The 25,303-nt window shown below is 35.9% G+C and overlaps 1 protein-coding gene across 1 annotated transcript in view; it reads left to right on the forward strand.

Annotated features, from left to right (window-relative positions):
* The first annotated feature begins 9,804 nt into the window (after positions 1–9,804).
* LOC114497078 (lipase member K) overlaps positions 9,805–25,303 on the forward strand; it is a 92,877-nt gene continuing 77,378 nt past the window's right edge. Inside the window, exons 1-5 of the mRNA XM_036026960.1 lie at positions 9,805–10,028; positions 10,492–10,601; positions 12,015–12,151; positions 12,553–12,699; positions 19,198–19,269. Coding sequence (XP_035882853.1) covers positions 9,949–10,028; positions 10,492–10,601; positions 12,015–12,151; positions 12,553–12,699; positions 19,198–19,269 — 546 coding nt within the window. The 5' untranslated portion in view covers positions 9,805–9,948. The remainder of the gene's footprint in view (positions 10,029–10,491; positions 10,602–12,014; positions 12,152–12,552; positions 12,700–19,197; positions 19,270–25,303) is intronic.

Consider the following 25,303-nt stretch of genomic DNA (forward strand, 5'->3'; position numbering starts at 1 on the left):
TCACATCCATGCTAAGAGAACAGTCAACAAGAGACTTACTCAAATAACTGCTTCTTTCCCTCTCCCTCCCAAACACATCAGACTCCATCCCACGGAGAACACAAAGCTGTTAACTAAATAACAGTTTTCACTAATTTTAGTTGTTACCTAAAGTCAATTTTACTAATTTTAAAGATATTGCAGTTTTTATACACTTCACTAATTTTTTAACATTTTGCAATTGTTCCACTTTGCAGCACAGCAATTCATACATTCTACTATACAAAATTACTGGCAAGACTGGAATGATGTATTAATGGAAGGCAACATCATGCTTATTACATTACCAGAGAACAAAAATACAGTGAAGATAACTTTCACTATACCTAGTTTAAAGAAAGAAAGGAGAGGAGGAGGTTGTTGAGCAGCCAACCACCCCTGTACTGAAGAGGGGAAGATAGAAAACTGTTATATACTAATCTGGTCTAGTATTGAAGATCATAGTATTTAAAGTTTTGATTTTTGTTATTTAGTTCAAACTAAATGATTTCCTTTCAGAATATACTTGTAGATATGTTAAGGTTTATGTTTAAACACACTGGTCACAACAAGCAGATAAAATGCCCTCATCATTTCTCAAACTATTCTCTACTGGAAAAAAGGATAAGGGAATTTTCCCCCTGCTGCCTCTCATTGCAAATTTCAATGTTAATGAGTTCAGAGTACACATTAGGGCATTTTGGTGTGTGCATAACAAGTTCCTGCTGGTTTGTATTTTGGGGGGTGAAGGAAGCCAATAAAAAAGCAAGAATTTCCAGTGGCACTATTTATGTTCCCAACATTAATAGGCAGAAACAGTAACATTTAAACAAAATGTGAAGCAGAGGATTGTTTTTGACTCAAAGGACCTGAATTCAGTTGGGCATGTCCTTTTAAAAACTTTCTTTTGTTGTAGATAGTTTAAAATATAGTCATTCCTCAATCCTTAATTCTGCAAGTCTAGATTTGTATATTAACAATGTTAATCTTGTCATGAAATTGGGGAAATAATGTTCACCTCAAAACCAAAGGATACTTTTCACACCAAAGAAATGATCAAAAAGCTGTGTTACATTCCAAAGCCAAAAACATTAGTAAAAATGCAAACACCATGAAGACTTTGCCAATAGTGGGGCCTCACTGACACTGTCCTGTGAAGTGGCCTTCCATCTGCCCAGTTTCACTTCCAGAGTCAAGTTCCTGTGCCTTGCCATCTCTTGGAGGAGTTCCTCATCTAACCTGGTCATCCGTCATTCCATCACCCACTATTCCATGTGGACCACCAGGGCCTCAATAATTGCACCTGATATCCCTGCGATCATCACCACCACATCTGGTTTCTTGCTCCCTAGCAGTGCTTGTTCTTCCTCTTCCACATTTAAATGCAGTTCCCCTCAGAGCATAATTGGTTTTGCAACTAAAATACTCTGAACTGGCTTAGAGTAACCAAAAACTATAAAACCAAAATTTGGAAGCTTTCCTCCAACACCTTTGTTATTGATGTGAAGTTCTACAACATCATCAAAACTCATGAAAACCTCCTTCCATTCATTTTTTAATCAATATTGTGTGGCAAGTTACAAACAGAAAGTTGAGGCTGTCTGGATAGCAAATTATTTTACAGCTTTCAGATTCATTCTGTTTAATATCCCTTCTGCCTGGTCTTGGTCTTTTAGGAGGTCATTGTTTATTCCCTAGGTCATTGTTCACACACACGAGGTGGCTAAGACTAAGCTTCTGGTTTGTTCTCTAGGTCATTGTTTATTCACTAGGTCATTGTTCACACACACGAGGTGGCTAAGACTGAGCTTCTGGTTTGTTTTCTAGATCATTGTTCTTTAGGTCATTGTTCACACAAAAATTAGCACACTGCTTTGCTAATCCTTTCTTTTGCTTGGTCTAGCCTACTGTTGAACCCCTCTATTAATATTTCAGTTCAGTTACTGTATGTTTCACCTCTGTGATTTCTGTTTGATACTTTTCAAGATTTTCCATCTCCATTCGAAATCCTCACATTGTTCATTCATTTTTTTCCTGATCTTTGGGAGTATATATATGACTATTATTTTGAACTCTCTGTCAGGTTAATCACTTATGTTGATTTCACTAACATCTGTTTCTAGAGTTTTATCTTGTTCTTGTGTTTGAAATTCTTGTTTTTTCATTTTTCTTGACTTTCCATGTTGGCTTCTGTGCATTAGCTAAAATAGTCATCTCTGCTAGTCTGGACAGAGTGGTCTCAGGTAAGTGATTAACCTTATGAGTCAGACTGGCCCATACTCGATTTTTCTGACATTTGTGACTACCCAAACCACCATTTTTGTTCTTAGTGGCTCCCAGTAGTTGAGACCATGCCAAGCCCATCAGTGGCCCAAAGGGGAGGATAACAGTAAGTACCCAGATACTTGCTGAATCAAATGCCTGATCCTCAGTCCGCAGTTTTGGAAGTTTGCAAAATATAGACCCTGTTTAGGGAAAGATGAGGAGATGGGCGTTTTTTTTTTCCAGCTCCCTATACACTGAACCTTGGGGTAATGTATGCACTGGGTGCTCATGACCACTAATAACTGCTTGTTTGTTTGCTATAGCCTTGTGTGTCTTGAGGGTGCAGGTGTGGTTGGCTTTCAGACCTAGGTGTTTGGGAGAGGAGGTCCATTGCCAGAGTGAATGACTTAAAAGTTGGGGCCATGGATGTGGTGCTGAATCCCTTTTCCCTCAGGAATAAGCTGGGAGGTTGGGAATCCCTCCAAATTGTATGGTATTGTGCAGAGAGGGATTTATGGTGTGAGCATGTTTCATCCTTTTCTACCCATTTTGAAGTGGATATTTTCCTATTTGCCTGATGTATAGAAGTTGCTAAGGTAGTTTCTGGGTTTCTTGCAGAGGGACTTGCTCCATGTGTATCTAGCTGTTTATTTAGTATGTCTATGTGTAACAGGGTGCAGCCAAGAGGGTAGCCTCAAATAGGGATCTGTAATAAGATCCAGAAGAGCCTGGAGATAATTGGCTCCACACCACAGGGCCACACCTGCCCAGAATCTGGCAGCTGTAGCCAATTATGAGAGTGTAACAGGGTGCAGCCAAGAGGGGAGCCTCAAACAGGGATCTGTAATAAGACCCAGAAGAGCCTGGAGATAATTGGCTCCACACCACAGGGCCACACCTGCCCAGAATCTGGCAGCTGTAGCCAATTGTGAGAGTGTAACAGGGTGCAGCCAAGAGGGGAGCCTCAAATAGGGATCTGTAATAAGACCCAGAAGAGCCTGGAGATAATTGGCTCCACACCACAGGGCCACACCTGCCCAGAATCTGGCAGCTGTAGCCAATTGTGAGAGGAGCCGGAAATGGGGCTTCAGAGGAAGACTGGCGCCGGGATTTAAACCGAGACGCAGCAGCCATGGGGGGGGGAGAGGCATGCGCAGCCCTGCAAGAGAGAACCCCACAGCTTTGGCAGAGTGAAGACTCCCTTGGCCCTGAGAGGAGAAGGAGAAGCACGCGGACTTGACGGAGTGTAGACTCCTGCAGCCCTGAGAAGAGAACCACGCGGCCTGGCAGAGTGAGGCCCCCACAGCTTTAGAAGGGGGAACCACCACCTGGTTTTAGCAGAGATCCCGGTGACTCAGCCGAGGGTGCCGGGAACCCAGGGAGGTCTCCCAGTTGAGAGGGAGTACTAACTGAGAAGAACCAGAGGACTGGCTGAGCCATGGACTTCTATTTCCTTCCCTGAGATACGGTACTCTGGACTGGGCAAAGGGGGAAGGAAGGAAGGACTGTGTGTTTGTGGGTGTTTTTAGGGACTTTAGGATTTTTGATAAAGACATTAGGTCACTACTTTAAGTTTGTATATAGCATTAAATAAACGTCTTCTTTCCTTTTCACAAATCTCTGGCATTGAGAGATGTCTTTCCTCTGGCGGCGGACATAACGGACCCGGGGCCTTCTTTCAATAATAGTATATCATCCCAGGCCCCCCTTGTTGTGTGTTCTGTAACATATGGGAGTATGGCATGCAGGAGCCTCCTTTGTCACTTCTTTAAATATTGCTCAAGTCATTATACTTTTAACATGTAACTCACGATCTTGCAAAATTAACTGATGTTATTCAACAGAAGTTCTTCTATTCATATCTACTTATTATTATGTGAACAAGGTATCTTAGCAGTTACAAACTTTCCTTAAGCCCTATTTCAATTAAATCCAACATATCAAGAAACAGTATGCTGTCTTAATCCATTGGTCACAAATATTCTCTAATATATCTTGGTTTATCTTTCTGGACCCCTGGTTATTCATATGTTCATAAGTATACTATTTGCAGTTTAAATATTTGAGGTTTCTCTACATTTTCTTGATATTTTCTTCTAATTTAGTTCTGTTGTGGTCCAAAAACATACTTTGCAATATTTTAATATTTTTGAAATTTCTTAATACTTATTTCATGACCAACATATGGTCTTTCTGAGTGAATGTTCTTCATCTACTAAAAAAAAAGTTGTGGCATGATATTTCATAAAACTAATGTGATCAAGGTTTTGGCTCATCTTGCTCAGATTTTCTATATCAACATTGATACATTATTAATTTAATTAACTTTCAATGTATGATAAAGCTCTTGGAGTTGGGCTAAATAATACTATAATGGACACTTCAAAGAAGGAGTCTCTGCTACGAACATGGCAGCTGGAAAAGCATGGCAGTTGGAAATACGGGTTTTGAAATGAAGCGGGCCTGAACCTGAACCTTGACCATTATATATCGTGTATCTTTAGACAAGTTATTTAATTTTTAAGAACCTCAGTGTTCTTACCTGAAAAAGGTAATATTTTCTACTTCATGGAATTATTTAAAGAGTCAAAGATATTATTTGCTGCAATTTTAATAGTATTGACATCTGCTTTTATATGTAGATCCCAAATGTGGTACCTCTTCAAAGTGATATCTTTTATATTAAATCTTGGAACTACTCATGGTGCTCTTCAATATCGAAGATCTGTGAACCCTGAAGCAAATATGAATATTGTAAGTTGTTAGAAAATAAATGTTAAGTTGATAAAATAACAGTGAATGTTACCCAATTTTTTAATTTAATAGATCTATAGTCAAATTTTCATTTCTGTACTCATATATTTTTATATAGGTCAACTAATTTGAGGTCTGTCCAGAAAAAGTTCAGCCATTGCTAATATAATGAGAAGAGTTAGATATATACATAGTCATGTAAACATTGATAGACAAATATTTTTAAATTATATAAGGTTAAGTAGGTAAAAATCTAAGTTATTAGTACTTAGAAAAAGAATAATGGATTAGTTCTGAGGTATCTCCTTGGAGACAGGGGTTTATGTTTTTTATTTTTCCAAGAATTCCTATTGTAGAAGGTTGGTGCTTAGTAGGTGTCTACAAATACTTATTACTGAGTAAATCAGGAAATTGATAAAAAAAGGCCTGAGGTTAAAAGAGAATATGAAAGTTTATTATTATATTAATAAGTTAATTAATTTATATTAATTGTCTTGCAATCTATTCTGAAAGGTTTGCCTTTTTTTTTTTTTTTTGTCTAGAGTCAAATTATTTCTTATTGGGGATATCCAGATGAAGAGTATGATATTGTAACTGAAGATGGTTATATTCTTGGTCTTTATAGAATTCCTTATGGAAAGATAAAAAATGATAACAAAGCAGGTATTATTCAATTCAAGATAAATTGTTGACTCTCTAGGGCCAGAATTTCTTAACTTTTTTTATTTCTTCTCAGTGAGTTTAGGACAAGAAAAGGAACTGAATGGCAAGTGAACAGTTTACTTCCTCATACATCTCTCTACGTGCCCCAAGAAGAGTTTGATTCTCCAGTGGCTTACTGTTCACAGAGTGGTTTTAAAGTATGGTGGAACACAAGTTGTTTCTCCCAAATTTTCTTTGTGGATCACTTTACTCATACATGTCGATTCTCTGGGATTTGTTTAATTAGGGGTTAGAAAAACTCTGAACCATAATAACATTATTCCGTAGGAATGAAGAATGGCTGGGAAAATTTTTTCATAATTATGACTCTTTCCTTCTGTAATAGCAGAGATCAGGTGGGTAGCAGCTTCATGGCTCTTTATTGCAGCAATAAGTGTATCACTAGCAGCAGAGTGAGGTGGAAAAATGCATGCACTAGCATTCATCACTAGAGTTATAATCCTCTATCTACACTTATCAGCAGAATATGTAATGGGTTACTTTGTTTATTCATCTAGTTGCTCAAATAAAAGCCAGTTTTTTCTCTTTAGATTTTCTCCTAGTAAAGAATTTTTCTCATATCATAAGATACCACCTCAAGTTCTCATTTTGAATATTAAGTATATTTCAGAGAAGACACATTAATTTAAAACAACCCCAATCAATGTAATTTTGTATTCTAATAAAGGTGACATCTACTAGTCAGAAAGTATTAACATAGATTTAACATAATTATAATAGTCATTCCTTAAGGTAAGACTTAAGTTTGCAAATCTTGTAATAAAATATTTAAAGATGATTTAAAAATACAGTACATGCCTTAGAATTCTCTGTAAGCAGGGCAAGAGACAAGAATTCAAGTGAATATTATTTATGGATGGAATGCTGTCAAGAGAAAGTAATGTGGAAATCAGGGTAGACCAGGCAAAGGAACTAAAGAAGGATGTGACTCAGCTACGTCTAGCTGCAATATGATCTCAGAGGAGCTCAAGGATTTATGAATTGTGCTACAGAGGTGGACCCAGTTGTAGTTAGAGAACTAGTTTTTGTGTCCCCATATCTGTCAGTGCCTGAGGCTACCTATAGAAAAAGATGTAATCTCCTGGGTGAGGCAATTCCCATTTGCTTGGGGACAGGTCTACAGAGAAGGGGGCAGTGGTGAACCCTTCAAAAGCAGTTTATAACAGCTAGGAGAATGGCCTACCTGCTTAGGAAAGGAATCCTAGGTGGGGCACCTAACTAACCTAATGGAATGCATCCCTTGCACTACTCGGATCCACCTGTTTTTCATATTAAATTTATTTCATTCAGGAACAGCTTTTCTAGAATTGTGGTTGGTCATAATTCCTGGGAAAACTTATGAGAACGGGTTAGTGGGGGCAAATTCCTACATCTGCTGTTGTAGCTGATTTTAATGCCATAACTGGTACTCATAAATTCCCATCTCCACTACCTATCATAGATTTTCCTCCCTCCCAGTTATTTTTCCTGAAGAGGTAAGCCAGGCCCTCATCTCTATGGAAGGACTACTACATTCCTAACAGTTCATAGTTGCTGACTTGTACTTTTACAGCTAAAACAAGGCATGGGAATAACAAAAGATGCCCCAGAGAATCATCTGAATAACAAATATAATTTCTCTGTCTTCAGCAGCCCTACCTCTTCATGATGATTAAGGCCAATTACTCCTGCCATTACGGTAATGCTTTCCTTTGCCTCCCAGTCTTCTAGCGGGAGGAGCCCAAAGTGAACAGGCAGTAGTCATAGCTTTAGGTTTCTTAGGATGTTTACTCTGTGCACTGCTATAAACATTTGCTCTCTGGAAACCAGGACCTCTAGATCAATAGGGCCTAAAATTGTGAAGACAGAAAGTGTAAGTCTCTAAAAGAGTTACTAGGAGTGATAATGATCCTTAATGCTGCTCCTTTTTTTCCCCTTGAAACTTATGTATTCTACTAACTAGGGGAATCAGCACTGTATTATGATTGTGATATCCTGAAAGACAGTACCCATACTTCCAGGATATCATATCCCAGCTGCCATCTCCCCTGAACCCTCAATTTTTTGTTTCATTGTTTTACAAGGCTGGCAGACTCTTGATTATAGTTGAGCTGGGAGTGGGTTGGGGAGGGGGACAGTGTCCCATGTAGGTAGAGCAGACACGCTGTGAACTCTTGAAGAGCGGTGCTGGCTATGGTCCTGTGTGGCGTGAAAGGCAAATCATAGCAGAAATGTGTATCAGACCTACTGGTAATGAATTGCCCTTTCCATGGAGAAAAAGGGACTGAAGTATCTAAATTGTCTCCAAGTTTCTTATTCATCTCATTGAGGGTAGGTATCACATAAGATCTCTTTTACTGACAGGTCAGACATACTGCCCCGGCAGTAGCTAGGTCTGCCTTGGTAAGTAGGCCAGTGTTTAGCCTACATCTCCACAATCATGACTTTCCCTTTTTGAGTATGTTGCATAGCAATGGGGTTGCTAAAAACAGTATCTGGCTGACATAAATTGGTTGAGTCTTCCAAAGCACTTGCTTGGTTAGTGTGCTCTGTGTAGTGTTGGTTGCTCTTCCTGTCCCTTTCCTAACGACTCTCCCCACCCCCGCAACACACAAGTTAAATGTTGTTCTACAAGGCTGATGGGTGTAGGGTTAGAGGAGAGTTTCTTGCTCCTTCTGAATAACTGCTATTTCCTCTCACAGGTCTGCACCACAATAAAGACTTTTTCCAGTCTTTTCTGTGTTTCATGTAGGCTCCATGGGAAAAGAGCTTGCAGGAGGGTACAGAATTTCCCAGTACCTACTGCACTGAGAAGCTTCACCTGTACCTGATTCACTAATTACTTATTCTACCTGAACTCTTCTGATTGTGTCTCCCTTGTAGGGAGGACATATGACTCTTCTCACCCTGCAAGCACCTGTTTCTCTTCAGATTTTGGTCCAGATTTGTGCTTTGTGACATCACTTTTTTATGAGTTTTTAAAAGTTATGAATTCAAACCTAGTTTTTTCTAAAAGTGTGAGTGATTCTTCTTCCAGTTATCTTAAAATGAAAGCAGAAATTCTCCACTTCTGAGCTTTTAAATTCTGTTGCTGTTCTCACCAGTACATTTTTTTAAAAAAACTTGGAGGATAGAACATCCTCCAAAATCTCCCAAGGCACTTTTATCAGTTGGTGGGTATTCTGGTCTTATTTAATAGATTTAGCATAACTACATCTAAACCCTTTTCTCCTTTCCTTCACAATTTGCTGCTGCAATTGTGAAATTTTCTAAGCTTACAAGAACCCTTAACTGACTTTAGGAAACATTGTCAGTTTCACTTCAGTAGATGATAATAAGGTGGATTGTGTGTGAATAACAACTTGTGGGGGGGAAACCAAGTTACTAGTGAACATATCTTACACTATTGAAGAGATGGTATTTCTCAAAAACCTTGGATGTATAAAGTAGGGCTCTGGGAATTCTGTTAGATGAGTAACACACAGTTGTAATGATGGCACCTATATTAAATATGGCTGATAAATGTGATAATTGTTTCATGAAATGACAAGTGGGAAATCATATAAATATTAGATATATACACACAAACACACACACACCAAAATTACTATTATATACAGTGCTACCTCAGTACTCGTTAATCCGTTCCGATGAGTGGCAAGCAGTGATGAGTGATGAAGCATTGTCTCTTGTGGGGTGGCGTCATGGCTCATACAAGTTTTAGCAAGTGCAATGAGTGTCAAGCAAGCACCAAGTGCTGAAATATTTTTTCTCATCAAAATGGGACAAGTACCAGGTTTGACGAGTTCTGAAGCCAAGTACTGAGGTACCACTGTATTTGATTATTCTATATCCTTAAAGTTTATATGTTTAAGTGGGACATGACCTGATTGCTCACTTGGTTATTTGAAAGAAATTCAGCACTGAACTTTGTTAAATGATTCTGACATAGAAAGGGATTAAACATTATTAACAGCCTATTTATATCACTTTTGAAAAATGTTTAAACTATAATGTATTAAAAGATTGAATTTCAGATGAGATATTCATGTAGAATTACAAAATTTTTAAAAAATTGCATTTATTCTAGCTCAGAAGTCTGTTGTATACTTGCAACATGGTTTGCTTACATCTGCCAGCAGCTGGATTTCCAACCTTCCCAACAACAGCCTGGGCTTCATTCTGGCAGATGCTGGTTATGATGTTTGGATGGGGAACAGCAGAGGGACCACCTGGTCCAGAAAACACTTGTACCTAAAGACAAATTCCAAAGAATTCTGGGCTTTCAGGTACAAATAAAATCAAGAAATGTTTCATTTTACTTTATAAGTGTATTAAACATTTTTTTCCTTTTAAATGAAATTTAAAAAGTCTCCTTTCTCAACTGAGGGCTTTTAATTGACCTTATAATCAAGAGTGCTTGATTTTAAATTTGCTTCTCATTTTTCAGTGGTAAGCTTTACTGACTACCGATTTCCTTTAACTACTCTTTCACCCTGTAACCTACATTTTAGTCTAATCCACTATCCTTGGAACATTCAAATACCCTCTTTGTCAGATTACTTTGGGGCAATTTCATTTCCTGGACTTAGTGCTCTCACAGAAGTCTTTATTCGGTAGATGCATTATACCATGTGACTTCTTGATCATACCCAGCAAGAGCTGAAATCCTCTTTACTCATCTACCTATTTATTACATTCAAATGTTAATGTAACATTACTACAAGTTGCGTTTTTCTTTTTCTTTTGTAGTTTTGATGAAATGGCTAAGTATGACCTTCCAGCCTCCATTGATTTCATTGTGAAGCAAACTGGACAAAAGGAAATATTTTATGTAGGCCACTCACAGGGTACAACTATTGGTATGGCCAGAAAGATTGGTGCCAGTATTCCTTAGTTACATCTTAAAAATTTCTACATATGCTTCTTAAGGATGTAGATAAGCTTTCAGACCTGTAAGTGAGACAAGGCAGAATTGAGGCAAGCATTGCACAGCAATGCCCTAGGAGTTTGTGTCCTGCTTCGATTCCACATAGCCTTCTCTGGTCACAAAGAATTGATTGTACAAACAAGATTGTTTGTTGCTTTGTTTCCAGTTGTATAAAAATTGGATATCCATTTTCAGTCAAAGTGATACCATAACTATCACCTGTTTCACAAACGGAAATTTCATAATTTTTTAAAACTATAGCCTAAGGCTTTATGGGTAAGAGACTTGAAAGGTTGTTTATATTTTGGCATTTAGAACAGATTGAATTTAAGAAATATTGTATACAAAAATGAGAAAAACCTCCCTCTACTTAAACACATCTAGAAAAGAACTCTCATCTCCTTACAACACTAGTGCTTCTGTCTAATGTGTAACAACTTACCTAAAGAAAGTGTTTCCTAACATAATTTCTTACATGGTATTGTAAACCTGCTTATTTAAAGTTACTCTTTCTACTTTGGAATTAGACAACTTTATTATATAATAGAAGCTAATATTAAATGAGTTTTTTTGGCTGAAAGTATCACTTTCTTATGGAGATTATCTTCCTACTAGAAAAAGTATCTTGAATAATAATCTATTCCCAATTTTCACAGATATTCTCTCTGACATTTATTAACCATGTGTATGACTTTTAGTCCAGATTTTCATCAGCTCTTCAGTTCTGTGAAACTAAGAATCTTAGAAAATTATTAAATTAAAAAAAGTGTGATAGGTCACCCAGAGCTTCTTGACTCATAATATAATATATAATTTTTTGGTTATTTGGCTTCTTAGAACCCAGGGAGAAAAAAACAATACAAGTAGATATCTGCAAGCTGATCACTACAAGGGAACAACCTCTATTTGCTATAATAATGACTTAAAATTATCAGCACAATATAAAGTAGTGTTTAGTATTTTCTGTACTAGAAGGCAAGAGAGTTTTAAAATTATTAACAGTAAACATTAAAACAATTTGACATTTATTGAATTTTTCACCTAAAGTGTAAGATTCATTTACCTGAAAAATTCACTAACCACATTTTTGCCATTGTCATTTATACAAATATTCAATATTTTCTGTTTTTTAAATTATGATGTTACAAGACTGATTTATCAATGAACTCTCATCATTTATGGTCTGTACATATTTTTAATCCTAATAATTAGCATTATGTTGTGACCAATATGTATCTCTCATACTGGATTATCAGGAAATATTTGATAAGTAAATTAAAAAATTAATAAATTAATTGTTTATTTCAATATTTAAATGAATAGTTCATTTGTATCTTTTTTTCAGGTTTCATAACATTTTCCACAATACCAAAGATAGCTGAAAGAATCAAAATATTTTTTGCCCTAGCACCAGTTTTTTCCATTAAATACATAAAAAGCCCTTTAATTAAAATGGCATACAAGTGGAAGTCAGTGATCAAGGTATGTTACTTATTTCCTTTATGTTGTTGCTCACCCCAAAAGACAATGATTCTTACTTTCAAAACATAAAGTCTTAATTAACTATGCTTACACAGAGCCACATGCATGAACTGATTTTTTTTGTTTGTTTCATTCACACTGGATTCTTGCCTTTGTTTTTAGAAAAGAATCTGTGGTACTAAAGTACCACTAACTGTGGTACTTTAGAACATCTTAGTGTAAATGAAAATCTAGCAGTCAAATCATATCTAAATTCTGCTTCTCAGTTTTGTCCTTAATTTAAATGCTTTAACCTACTGTGAGATGCTGCATTAAGTTATAAACATAGTGAACTCACCAAATCATTTCTTGATACATTATTTTCCTCTTCTAAATATGAATAAAGTAAATTTATTTTACAGGTATTTTGGGGCAACAGAGACTTCTTACCTCATACCTCATTTAAAAGAATTATTGGTTCAAAGCTATGTCTACTAAAGATTTTTGGTAAGATTTGCCATGATATCTTGTTCATGATGTATGGACATGACCTGAAGAACTTAAATATGGTAAGAACAAGTTGTATGTATTTAAAACACATTTTGTCAATTTTTAGAAAGCAGCTCTTAGTAGAGTTTATTTTATGCTTTGTGTGTCATTTTATGATTTATCCATATGTTCTAGTAGTTAGATTCCTTGCTCTTCTGATTCTGGGTTCATGCCAATATTGTGACACTAAGTTGATTTGCATATTGGGATTGTTTTGCTTCCATATTTGTAAAGAACAGAAAGCAGCTGTTGTGTTGGGCATCTTCATTAACCTTTGCTATTAAGTGTTAGTTTCCTATGGTTTATTGAATTTAGGTTGCCTTCTATTTACTTGTTTCCCATTTCTCCTCCTCTTATATCCTGGTTCCAAACATGGTATCTTCCTTGTTGATCCTTTTGTAATTAGAAGTGGTGCCTGTCAGTTACTTACATGCTTCTGGCATTCATCAAAATTCTAGAGTGGGAAACTGTTCATTATTCAAGCTACTATTACCAAGTCCACTTGGATTGATTGTCTGTAGATTCTCTTAAAGATGTAGGTATTCATTCTAAAATTTTTCATTAAATAAAAAATCCAGACTTCCAGCAAGATGGAGGCATAGGTGGACGCACTGTGTCTCCACACACAACCAAGATTAGAACAACAACAATTTAGAGGCAGAATAACACCTAGAACTGACAGAGAATTTATCTGAATGGAAGTCGGACAGCCAAGAAGTTGAAATAGACCCATTCATCCAGACCGGTAGGAGGGGTGGAGAGGAGCAGCTGGGTGCAGGGTCTCAGCATGGGGAGAACAGGGAAAACTGAGCACTTAAGGCAACCAGGAGTGCATACGGCATCTGAGGCGCACAAGATCGCAGTGGGTGGATCCTGAGTACACCAGCAGCAGCTGGCGGACCCAGTGAGGTGGCGACTGTGGACCAGGGCAGAGCACGCAACCCAGGATCCCAGAAAAGGAACTGAGGTCCTGGGAGAAGGGAGCTACCGCCATTGTTCCCTCCTGCCCCCGCCCCCACATACAACGTCACAATCTAGCGACTGGGGTGCCCAGCCCCGGTGAACACCTAAGGCTCCGCCCCTCACTGTAACAGGAGCAACCAGACCAAAAAAAAAAAAAAAAGAGAGGGAGAGAGAGAGAGACAGGTCTCAAACAGAAGAACAGATCAATGCCCCAGGACTCATCCTTTTGAGCGACTAAGAGATAGCCAATCTATCAGATGCACAGTTCAAAACACTGGTGATCAGGAAGTTCACAGAATTGGTTGATTTGGGGCACAAATTACATGAAAAAATGCAGGTTACCATAAGAGAGATGAAGGAAGATGCATGGAGAACCAATAGTGATGGGAAGGAAACTGAGACTCAAAACAATAGAGAGGACCAGAAGGAAGAAAAAAACAACCAAACAGGAAAGAATGAAGAAGTAAGAATTCAAAAAAACGAGGAGAAGCTTGGGAACCTTCAGGACACCTTTAAACGTTCCAACATCCGAATTATAGGGGTACCAGAAAGGGAAGAGGAAAAGCAACAGATTGAGCATGTATTTGAACAAATAATAAAGGAGAACTTCCCCATTCTGGCAAAGGAAATAGACTTCCAGGAAATCCAGAAAGCTCAGAGAGCCCCAATGAAGTTGGACCCAAGAAGAAACACACCAAGGCACATCATAATTACATTAGCCAAGGTAAAAATGAGGGAGAGAATCCTAGAAGCAGCAAGAGATAAGGGGACAGTAACCTACAAAGGAGTTCCCATTAGACTGTCAGCCGATTTCTCAAAAGAGACCTTGCAGGCAAGAAGGGGCTGGAAAGAAGTATTCCAAGTCATGAAAGACAAGGACCTATATCCCAGATTACTCTATCCAGCAAAGCTTTCATTTAGAATGGACAGGCAGATAAAGTGCTTCTCAGATAAGGTCAAGTTAAGGGAGTTTATCATCACCAAGCCCTTATTTTATGAAATGTTAAAGGGACTTATCTAAGAAAAGAAGATAAAGAAAAAACATATATAGTCAAAGGACAGCAAACTCACAATTATTAACAACCACACCTAAAGCAAAACCAAAAGAAACTAAGCAAACAACTAGAACAGGAACAGAACCACAGAAATGGAGATCACATGGAGGGTTAGCAACAGGGGAGTGGGAGGAGGAGAGAGGGGAAAAAGGTACAGAGAATAAGTAGCATAGATTGTAGGTTGAAAATAGATAGGGGGAGGGTAAAAATAATATGGGAAATGTAGAAGCTAAAGAACTTATAAGTATGACACATGGACATGACTAAAGGGGGGAAGTGGGTGGGAGAGGGTGTACATGGTGGAGAGGAGTGAAGGGGGAAAATGGGACAACTGTAATAGCATAATCAATAAAATACATTTTAAAAAATGATGGTATCAAACTAAAAAAAAAATCCAGAGCTGGCAGAAGCAATTGTGGCATTTGGACTACTGATTTGTCCATGTACCTGGACCTTTTAAGCACTTTTCAGTGAAAACCAATTTGTTCATTCAACGAGAGAGTTCATTGTGAGAGGGGAGAAAGAGAGAGAGAGAGAGAGAGATAGGGATAGAGATAAATAGAGATAGAGATTTTCTTTTAATTTCCAAATACATTTTCATATCACAAAAAAAGCTGGTTTTATTCAACCTCAAAGTCTTATTCCAGGCCAAGAGAACTATATATACAATAGCATAAATTTGAAAGAAATACTTCATAATAGAAGAAATGAACTCATTTCTCTCGGTTTTGCACCTAAAAGTGTGAGCAGTATAACTAAGGCATAGGAGTTTTTAAAAAGACTGTTTTCATATCCTCCCTTTTGCATATTATTGTGTCCATGTAGTATTATATACCCACTGTGGACTGACTGAAAGAATACCATCTTTCAGTCATGAAAATAATATAATCATAGATTTAATCTGAAGTTTTGCCTGCCTCATTTATTCATTCTGTGTTTTGGGTAGTATATTTAGCATTGCTATATTTTCTGTAATTATACTGTGGTTTCTTGGAAAACTTTTTTTTTGTGAACTATAAAGGAAGCTTCTACTTTGGTTTCTTAGCCTTCAACTTTGTGGGTCTCCCTTCTGGGACAAAAGTCGACAGTACATAGGTTGTAACATGGTTTGTGTCCTGAGTTATCCAGCGCTGGGAATGTTTAAAGCAGAACAATTTCACACAGACTGTATATGGGAACAGAAAGAGTGATAGTGTAGTTCAGTTTGATTCAGTCTTCTTGAGCCTACCAACATCTATGGGGGAAGATAGGGTCTGACATGGAATGTCTTTCCTGTAGTCAGCATGAATAACTGACAAGAATCTAGCAGTGTGTAACAAGGCAGTGAATGGAATCAGGCCAATGTCACTCGGGAATAGAAAACAAAATAAGAAAACTGAAGCAAGCTGTCGTGCAAGGAAGAACAAGTGGCAAAAGCTCTCACCAAAGTAACCAGGAAAATGTATCTCCAAACAATTCAGAATTTTGACTTTGTTCAAGTCCATGATTCTTCAGTGATGGCTTACAAAAGTAAATTCTAACACTTATAAACAGCCCGAGATATCTGAGTACAGTAATTTATGGTTTGTGGCTATGATTTGAGTCCCTTTAAGGAATAGATTTATTCTGACCTGTCTATTAAAGTTAATGTAGAGACTTTGTAAACATTTCAGATTACTCATGGATACAGATTAATGAACATTTATAAAAGCTACTTATAATCTTCTTTTCCCAGGACAGTGAATGAGACAAGGTGTTTTTGGTTGAGTAAATCTTCAGCCCACACCAGGGTAAATAATGGTGACCATGAATGTTAGTATATCCAGAGTATGCCATCCAAGACAAACATTATATTGGAGCTTATTTCAGGCACAAGAAAAAATATGATTACAGGATACAACAAATACCTAAGAGTAAAGTAGAGAATGATTATGTTAAAAAGCTTTACACAGGTCATTTTAAACAGTTTTATCAGAACTTTATTCTTGCCAGTTCCAACTCCCTTGAGTTGCAATGAAAACAAATTTTAAGTGCTCCAGGAAGCCAAATGGCAAAAATTTTTAAAGAGGTGACATAACAAAAATACATACAGACTTTTACTTCTGGCTATGAGTGAATAGCCGAGTCTAGAATTATCCTCTGAGCATAAATAACTAGATAATTTGGAACAAATTTAGAAGAAAATATAGACCAAAATATCTCAAGTATGCAAGTCTGGGTCAACATTCAAAAATTAATGTGTCCATCACATCAATGGGTTTACAGGGGAAAAAGATCACATGATTATATAAATAGAGGTAGAAAAAGCATTTGACAAAATACAACACTTATTCATGTTAAAAAAAAATAAGAAAGCCCCTCAGTAAACTAGGAATAGAGGGACACTGCCTCAACTTGATAAAGACCTACAAAAAAACTACAACTTACATTATACTTAGTGGTGAAAAACTTGAAGCTTTTCCACTAAGAACAGGTACACAGCAAGGATTTCTCCTCACGACTTCTCTTCAGCATCATACAGGATGTCCTTGCTAATGTGGTAAGGCACGCAAGGAAATAAAAAGGTCTACAGATTGGGAAGGAAAACATAAAATTGTCTTTGTTTTCAGATAATAGGACATCTGTGTAGAATAGCTGAAGAGCTGACTAAAAAGCTCCTGGGAACTAATGAGCAATTATGGAAAAGGTTGCAGGATATAAGGTTAATACTCAAGAGTCAGGATGCTTTCTCTACAGTTTAGTCGTAATTCCAGGTTGGCTGTGGGAGGAGGCTAGTGCAGCTTCTACTTACCGCTCCACCCTTGGAGGTCTCTCTTTTTAAAAATATGTTCTTCCTTTCTTTCTCTTTCTATCCTTTCTTGCTTTCTTTTGAATTAAAAATTATTCATTTTTTCTTTCTGCATTTTAAGTTAGATATTGTATTATTTTCAATAAAATAAATGAAATAAAAAAATAAAATATGCATAATTTTAAAGTATAAAGTTAATCAATATTTTTATGCTCCTCTTAGATAATTTGAGTATCTTGGGCCACTTTAGCTCCTATATATCTTCTTTCTGATTTTTGTTGTTTAACTTTAATTTTATCCTATTTTTAAACATCACCACTTATTATTATTTATTAGATGTTCTCTTACTCCCAGATATTTACTGTTTTGTTTTCATTCCTTCTTCCTGAGGTTCATCCTTGAGAATTTTCATTAATGAGGGTCTATTATGGCTAATTCAGTCATATTTTGCTTATCTAGAAATAATAGATTTCATAGGGAATAGCTAGAAAGTATTATATACTAATTCATTAAATGATAAATTATAATGCTTTTTAAAAATAAGCTGAATCTAAACTAATTATTACTTTAGAAGCAATGAGTATGAAAGAATAGCTATTGCAATTTTAATTCAAAATCAGATAAAAATCAAAACTATCAGTCACTAGTTTGTTCTAATTCAGAGTATCCAAACATGCCACAGATGTAATTTCAGCTTTATTCATATAGCATGAAAGTATGTTAATAAAGATTTTCTGTTGCTGTTAACTGTTAATATGTTTATCAATAAATGACAAATATTAGCAACCAAGATCAAATCTGATTTTATTAAATTTGACCTTTATATTTTACCTCTGGCTTTCAAATGAGCAAACCACATCAGGTATGAAATTTAGCTAAGGTAGAACAGTATGAAAGAAAAGCATAAACTTTGAGGTAGACAGACTTGGATTCTAAAAGTTTAAGACTTTTGTTATACTCATACAATTTTTACCAACTGCTTATTAACTCCTCCTTTACACTAATTATTACATATTTTATTTTCCCAAATAAAATAAATAATTTTAGGGTCAATATTAGGACTTTTATTTCTTATATACCAAACACAGAGCTATACATGTTTTAAATACAGTATTTTTAAAAATATCTTATTCATTGATTGATGTTCCCAAAGACTGTAGGCAAACCTAGATTACAGATTGACATGAGGCCGCTATGTTTTTTTTATTAGCTTCACTTTCAGTTGTGTAAAACATTGGGCCCCAAGTTTATCATGGAAAAGGTTTCTTTTAAAATCTCTAACTGCCTTGGGAGGCCCTCAGCTGATTTATATTTTCCTCAACTAGCTAAGACCTCAAAATGAAACTTCAAATTCTCTAAAATAACATTAAGGAAAAAGTGACTGTAGTACTTTGCTATTCTCCTTGGGTTCTCAGTTATTTTTTTTTTTAATTTGTACTGGTAATTTCTTTCTATCTTTTCTGCTCTTTAGTGTTTTCACTAAAAGGTGTGTCTGTGTGTGTCCCATCACTTTTGATTGTTTTCAGTGTTGGATAATAAACCACATAACTTAGAAAATAATAGCTTCTACCTTAATGCAGAAATTCTAAAATTAATAAGTATACTTATATATTTATTTTAAATATAGTTTTATATGTATTTATTTTTTTCTGAAATTATTTAGTTCAATAAATATCAAAGATTACACTTTCTGTGGTTGGACTAAGAATAAAAATAATTTTTTCTTCCCTCAGAGTCGTATGGATATTTATATGTCACAAAACCCAGCAGGAACCTCTGTTCAAAATATACTCCACTGGACTCAGGTATAACTTTTAAAGTACAATTCAGTGCAAGTTTATTTATACTATCCATGGGTTATCATATCATTCTAGGATTCATGCCACTGCTATAAACTGACAAATTTGGAATGATAGAAATAATTATTACATATTTGTAAAAAATTATAGTTTATAATGTATTAATATAATTTATTAGACCCAATAATGCTAAGAAATAATAAGAACAAAATAATTATTTTCAGTTTCACAGCTGAGAAAATGTTAATTCAGAACAGTAGAATAGGGACCATCTAAGGCATGTCCATTTTTTGACTTGAAGATTCAAAGCCATTTCTTTAAGAAACCAAACAAAATTAAGACTAGTTTTGACAAGATTACATTTTCTCCTCCATTAAATTGTGAACTCCATGAGGACCATTAGCAAGTTTTATTCATTTTTTTTCATATTTTCAAGGCCAAGAGTTCTTGGAAAAAAGTAGATACTAAAAATATTTGTTGAATAAATATTGATGAAGAAAAAATATTCAGTGTGACTATCATATTAATGCTGAGAATCAGGATAATATCACAAAAAGAACACTATTCTCGAGATCACAATAGCAAGCACTGAATCTTTTCTCTGAACCTTACTGTCAATAGTATTGAGTTAATCTCCTTCAATCTTATGAATTTAAAAAGAAGAACTAATAATAATTTTCTGACCTAACAAAAATATTATGAGATTAAATAGGATGATAATTATGAGTGTTCTTTAAATTTAATAAACACTAGGTAAATTTAAAGTGGCATTGAGATTTTGGTTAAGGATTCCTTATTAAAAATGTTTAAATCTATTAAGTTATTGTTTAAGAATAAATTATTAAAATTATTATTTTTATTAGTTATCCTTAAGTTTAGTTTATACCTAGTTATAGCTAGACCAGGAAAATCTGAGCAGCCTTTGCATTTATTCATTCGATGAAACTATATTTATTGAGTACTTACTATGCATCCTGTACTGTTCTATGCTCATGGTATAAATCAGTGAACAAAAATAAATTCATGTCTTCCTTAAGCTTAAATCCTGGTAGTAGATATATAGACAGTAAACAATAAAAATAACAAATAACTAAATTATTAAAATGTTAGAAGGGACTAAAAGCTATGGAAAAATGAGAGGAAACTGGGCGGGGGGGAGATTAGGCATGCTAGGTAGTAGGTTGTACTTTTCAGTAGAAATGTTAGGCCAAGCCACAATGAGATGGTGACATTGGAGAAAAGACTTGAAGGAGATGAGGAAGTTAGCAAGTTAGCAATGTGAAAACCTGGGTAAGAGCATTCTAGATAAAGGAAATAGCTAATGCCAAGCCCTGAGTCACGAGCCTTTCTGAAAGGCACAAATAAAAGGTCTGTACAACTAATGTGAGCAATTTAAGAGAGTGAGTCACAAGAAAAGTCAGAAACGCAATGGGGCAACAGAAAGGAACTCATATGCCATTGCAGGGACTTGGGCATTCAGTATGATGTGGGTAACCACTGCAGGTTTTTGAGCAGGAAGGTGACGTGACAGGATTTACATTTTTTAAAGAATACTTTAGCTGCTACTTGAGTAGACTGTAGTGGGGCAAGGGTAAGGGCAGTGATCAATTTCTGAGATTATTGTAGAAACCCAAACAGTAATTAATAATGGCTTGCACTGATGTGTTCCTACTAGAGTTGGTGAAAATGGTTAATTTCTGAATATGTATATATTGTAAACATGGAGTCAACAAAATTTAATGATGGATTATGTAAGATGTGTGAAGAAAGAGTCTTGGATAACTCCACAGTTTTTGACCTAGGCAATGAAAAGATAAAATTGCCATTAAAGGAGAAAGAGAGGTCTGATGGTAGAGTGGGCTTGGCAGGGAGCTAAGATGTTTTCTCCTGGGGTTGTTAAGTATTAGACATCCAAGTGATGAATTTGAATAACTTGAATAAGCAGTTTTTTATGAGTCCATAATTTAGAAGAAACTTATAAAAGGAGATAAACATTTGGAATATGAATGACATTTAAAACCAAGAAACTGGATGAGAACACAAATAGAATGAACACAGAGAAAAGAAGCAAGGATTGATTGCTAACATATGAAAAGATTATGAGGTCAGAAAGAAAAGTATAACATAGAAAACTAAAAAGAAACACTGAATGAAAATGAAGACCAAGAAATAACGCTGTTCTAGAAGGTAACTAAAGGAAAGAGCTCAAGGATGAGTGAATGAACAGTTGTGTCAAGTACTGCTCATATATGAGAAACTATCTCAGAATTGACCAAAGTTTTAAAAATATCTAGGTCATAATTAACCTTGGCCAGTTTGGGTAGAAACAAAGAGCTACAAAAAAAGTGTCCTCAGGGAAAATCAGATGTTCAACAGAGCAAGAAGATACAGAGGCCTATTAGATAAGAGTTTTAAGATCTAGACTGATGAAGGAATTCCAGATGACATTGAGAGTTTTTGTAGTTGGGGACAATTGGAAAGAGATAAAATGGGTGTGGGGGGCATGGTGGTATGGAGACTTACAAGGTTTATAGTATTAGAGAAGATGGGAACCTGAGACTCTACATTTTCTTGTAATGAAAACATAATCAAGGAAGAAAGTGGACATAACCATATTGGGCCAAATAAGCTTGGAACACATAGTGGTAGTGGGAATCTGAGTGTTAAGGGTGAAGCAAGCATATTTAGGGAAGTATCATGTTAATCTTAGATCCCTTAGTGTTAGAGACTCACTTTTGCCATCTGTGAATGAAGCTAATGATTTCTGGCGAAGCCTAATGTTACCCTAAACACACAGGCCCCCTCTTTAATAAGATAAAAGGCTTTGGAGTGATGTGCATTTAAATGAAGAAGAAAGATTCATATTCTGTAGAGTCCTCTGGCCCCCAACTCCTACCTCCTCCACCCATAATCCTATGCAAAGGAAGGGAGGAGCAATGAAGGTCACCTGCACATATACCAACAAACCCAGTAAAAAAAAGGCCACATGTACAATGCATTCCTAATTTGTCTCTACTGCCACTGTGATGAAAAAAATGAATATAGTCTTGCTTTTTTTTTTTCTTCCAGCTTTTCAATTCTAGTTACTTGAAAGCTTTTGACTGGGGCAGTCCTGTTCTGAACTTGGTTCATTTTAATCAGGTACATAATTATATGTAAACTAAAAACTCTGTCCATGATCAATTCAGAATATCTTGCTATAGATAAAGGCTCATCTGTAAAGCCCAAGAGTACAACAACACAGTAAGAAGGGGCAGTAGATAAAGATCATTTTGCTTTTGATTCATATTGTCACATCCAGTCAAAGTGGCATTTCCATGTTTTCTTTTTTTACATATTATTTTATTTTTTAATTGAAAAAAATTTTTATTGTCATCCAATCATAGTTGTCCCCATTCTCCCCCTCATTACTCTCCCCTGCCCTACCTGCTCCCACCTCCCACATTCAATCTCCCCCGCCCCACACCATTGTCTATGTCCATTGGGTCCTTTTTACATGTTCCTTGACTTGCCCTTCTACTCCTTTTTCATTATTTCCCTCTCTTCTGGTCACTGTAAGTTTGTTCTTTATTTCAATGTCTCTGGTGGTATTTTGCTTGCTTGTTTGTCTTGTTGATTAGGTTCCACTTATAGGTGACATCATATGGTATTTGTCTTTCACCACTTGGCTTATTTCACTTAGCATAATGCTCTCCAGTTCCATCCATGCTGTCATGAAGAATAGGAGTTCCTTCTTTCTTTCTGCTGCATAATATTCCATTGTGTAAATGCACCACAGTTTTTTTTGATCCACTTATTTACTGATGGGCACTTAGGCTGTTTCCAGCACTTGGCTATTGTAAATAACACTGCTATGCTTTTCCATGTTTTCTACATATTTTAACAAATATCTTGTAGAAGCCTAGAGAAGTTGACAGGCAGTAGAATAATTGACCATCCTGCAAGAGGAAAAAATATTATGTTTGTAATAGACATAGCTCTATGTTTGCTTACATAAGAAAAGTGTAATATAGTTCTTGACCCTAAAACTAGTCTATTGAGGAAGCTAAAATAAATGCATATAATAATTAGGAAAATGTAGAAGTGAAAGCAAAGTTGGTAAAAAAAAAGTACTATGAGTATAATAACAGAAGTTCTGGACTATTAAAACCCAACTTTTTGTTTCAAAATGTATGGTTTTCCACTCTACTTTTATTCATTAGCTAAACTCCATGCTGGATGTAGTTTGCTTATGTAAAGTTTGAAATAACATAAACATCAAATTCAATAAAACCAGATTTGACCTTGACTACCAGTATTTATTATTTATTGATAAACATATTGACAGCCACAGAAAATTTTGATTAACACACTTTCATGCTGTGTAAGTAAAACTGAATTTACTTCTGTGGAATGTTTGGATACTCTGAATTAGAACCAACTATCTAGTTTTGATTTGTATCTGATTTATTTCTAAGTAAAAATTATAATAGCTATTCTTTCATATTCACTGCTTCCATAGTAGTAGTTATTTAAATTCAGGTTATTTTAAAACAGTTTTTTAATTTAACATTTAAAGAATCAGTAAATAACACTTTCTAAGTGTTATTCCTTGTGAAAACACTTACATTTACTCATTTATATTTAGACAACTGCTCCACTATACAATGTGACAAACATGAATGTGTCAACTGCAACTTGGAATGGTGAGAGTGACTTACTGGCTGATCCTGAAGATGTTAACATTTTACTTTCTGAAATCAGAAACCATATTTACCATAAAACTATTTCTTATTACAATCATATAGACTTTTTGTTTGGATTAGATGCATATCATCAAGTTTATCGTGAAATCATTGATATTATCCAAGGTAATCTATAAAGACCATGATGCTTGTTTTAAAGCATCTATATAATTTTTAATAAAAGCCAGTTATTTTTCCTTACTATGTATGTATTTCCAGTTATTTAAATAAAATCTGAAATTTTTCCCTATATTTTTTTCATTGCACTTAGGCCTTCCATTCATCAAATCAGTGGCATTTGTTACATCAGGGGAAATAACAGATAATAACTTAACCCAAAGAAATCTGTTGTGTTTCTAAATAGAATGTAAATAAGTAAAAAGAAAAGCAATAACCTTGAATATTTTTTTACTGCAAGAGATAGTTTTTTCAGAAAGATGTGTTTTCTTTAAAGAGTTTATTTACTTATTTTTAGAGAGAGTGGAAGGGAGAAAGAGGTAGAAAAACACATCAATGTGTGAGAGAAACATTGATGGGTTGCCTCTCAGCCCACAACCCAGGCATGTGCTCTGACTGGGAATTGAACCAGCAACCCTTTGGTTCACGGGCCAGTGCTCAATCCACTGAACCATACTAGCCAGGGTAAAGATGTGTCTTTTTAAAGAAATATGAGCATATGTGATATTATAAAAATACATTTAGGAAGAATACTTGCTGATATGAAAGCTAATTTTTCTCTATTCTGAATGAAGAGTAAAACACTTTCTGAGCCAGATTCAGGAGTTTGGGGAGAGGGAGAGAGTAAAGAGAGCCTTGATGCCAGTATAATATTGTTGCCAACTACCACATTTTAGGCTAAATTCTAGAGGTAGAGAAATAGTAGGAGCCATAGAGGGAGTGTGCCTCACTCCTTGGGTGTATAAACTGAGGAGACTGAATTTGCCTGTCCAGCTTAGTGTGTGTTAAAAGTAGTGGTAAGTGTATATTTCTATGTAAATAGATCTGAGGGTGGCTTCACAAAATATGGCCAGCAGCTTAGTGCATGAAAGATGCAAGAGCTTCTTACAGACCAGAAAAGCACAGACATGTTCAAAATATGTACAGCCAATGGGAAGATATGGGATGAAGGAATACTGTCAGTAATTCCAACATACATTAAAGGAGCCACAGGCTGTGGTAAGACAATGGGTATCTCCAGCAGGTACAGAGCACACTGCAGATTTATGCTTCAGGGGACACTAAACTTTTCTTCCTTCCAATTCCTAACTAATGTATAATTTCACAGGCCTTTGGTAATCCCTGGGGAGAGCAATATG

Source organism: Phyllostomus discolor, chromosome 5 (genome assembly GCF_004126475.2).
Source record: "Phyllostomus discolor isolate MPI-MPIP mPhyDis1 chromosome 5, mPhyDis1.pri.v3, whole genome shotgun sequence".
NCBI lineage: Eukaryota > Metazoa > Chordata > Mammalia > Chiroptera > Phyllostomidae > Phyllostomus > Phyllostomus discolor.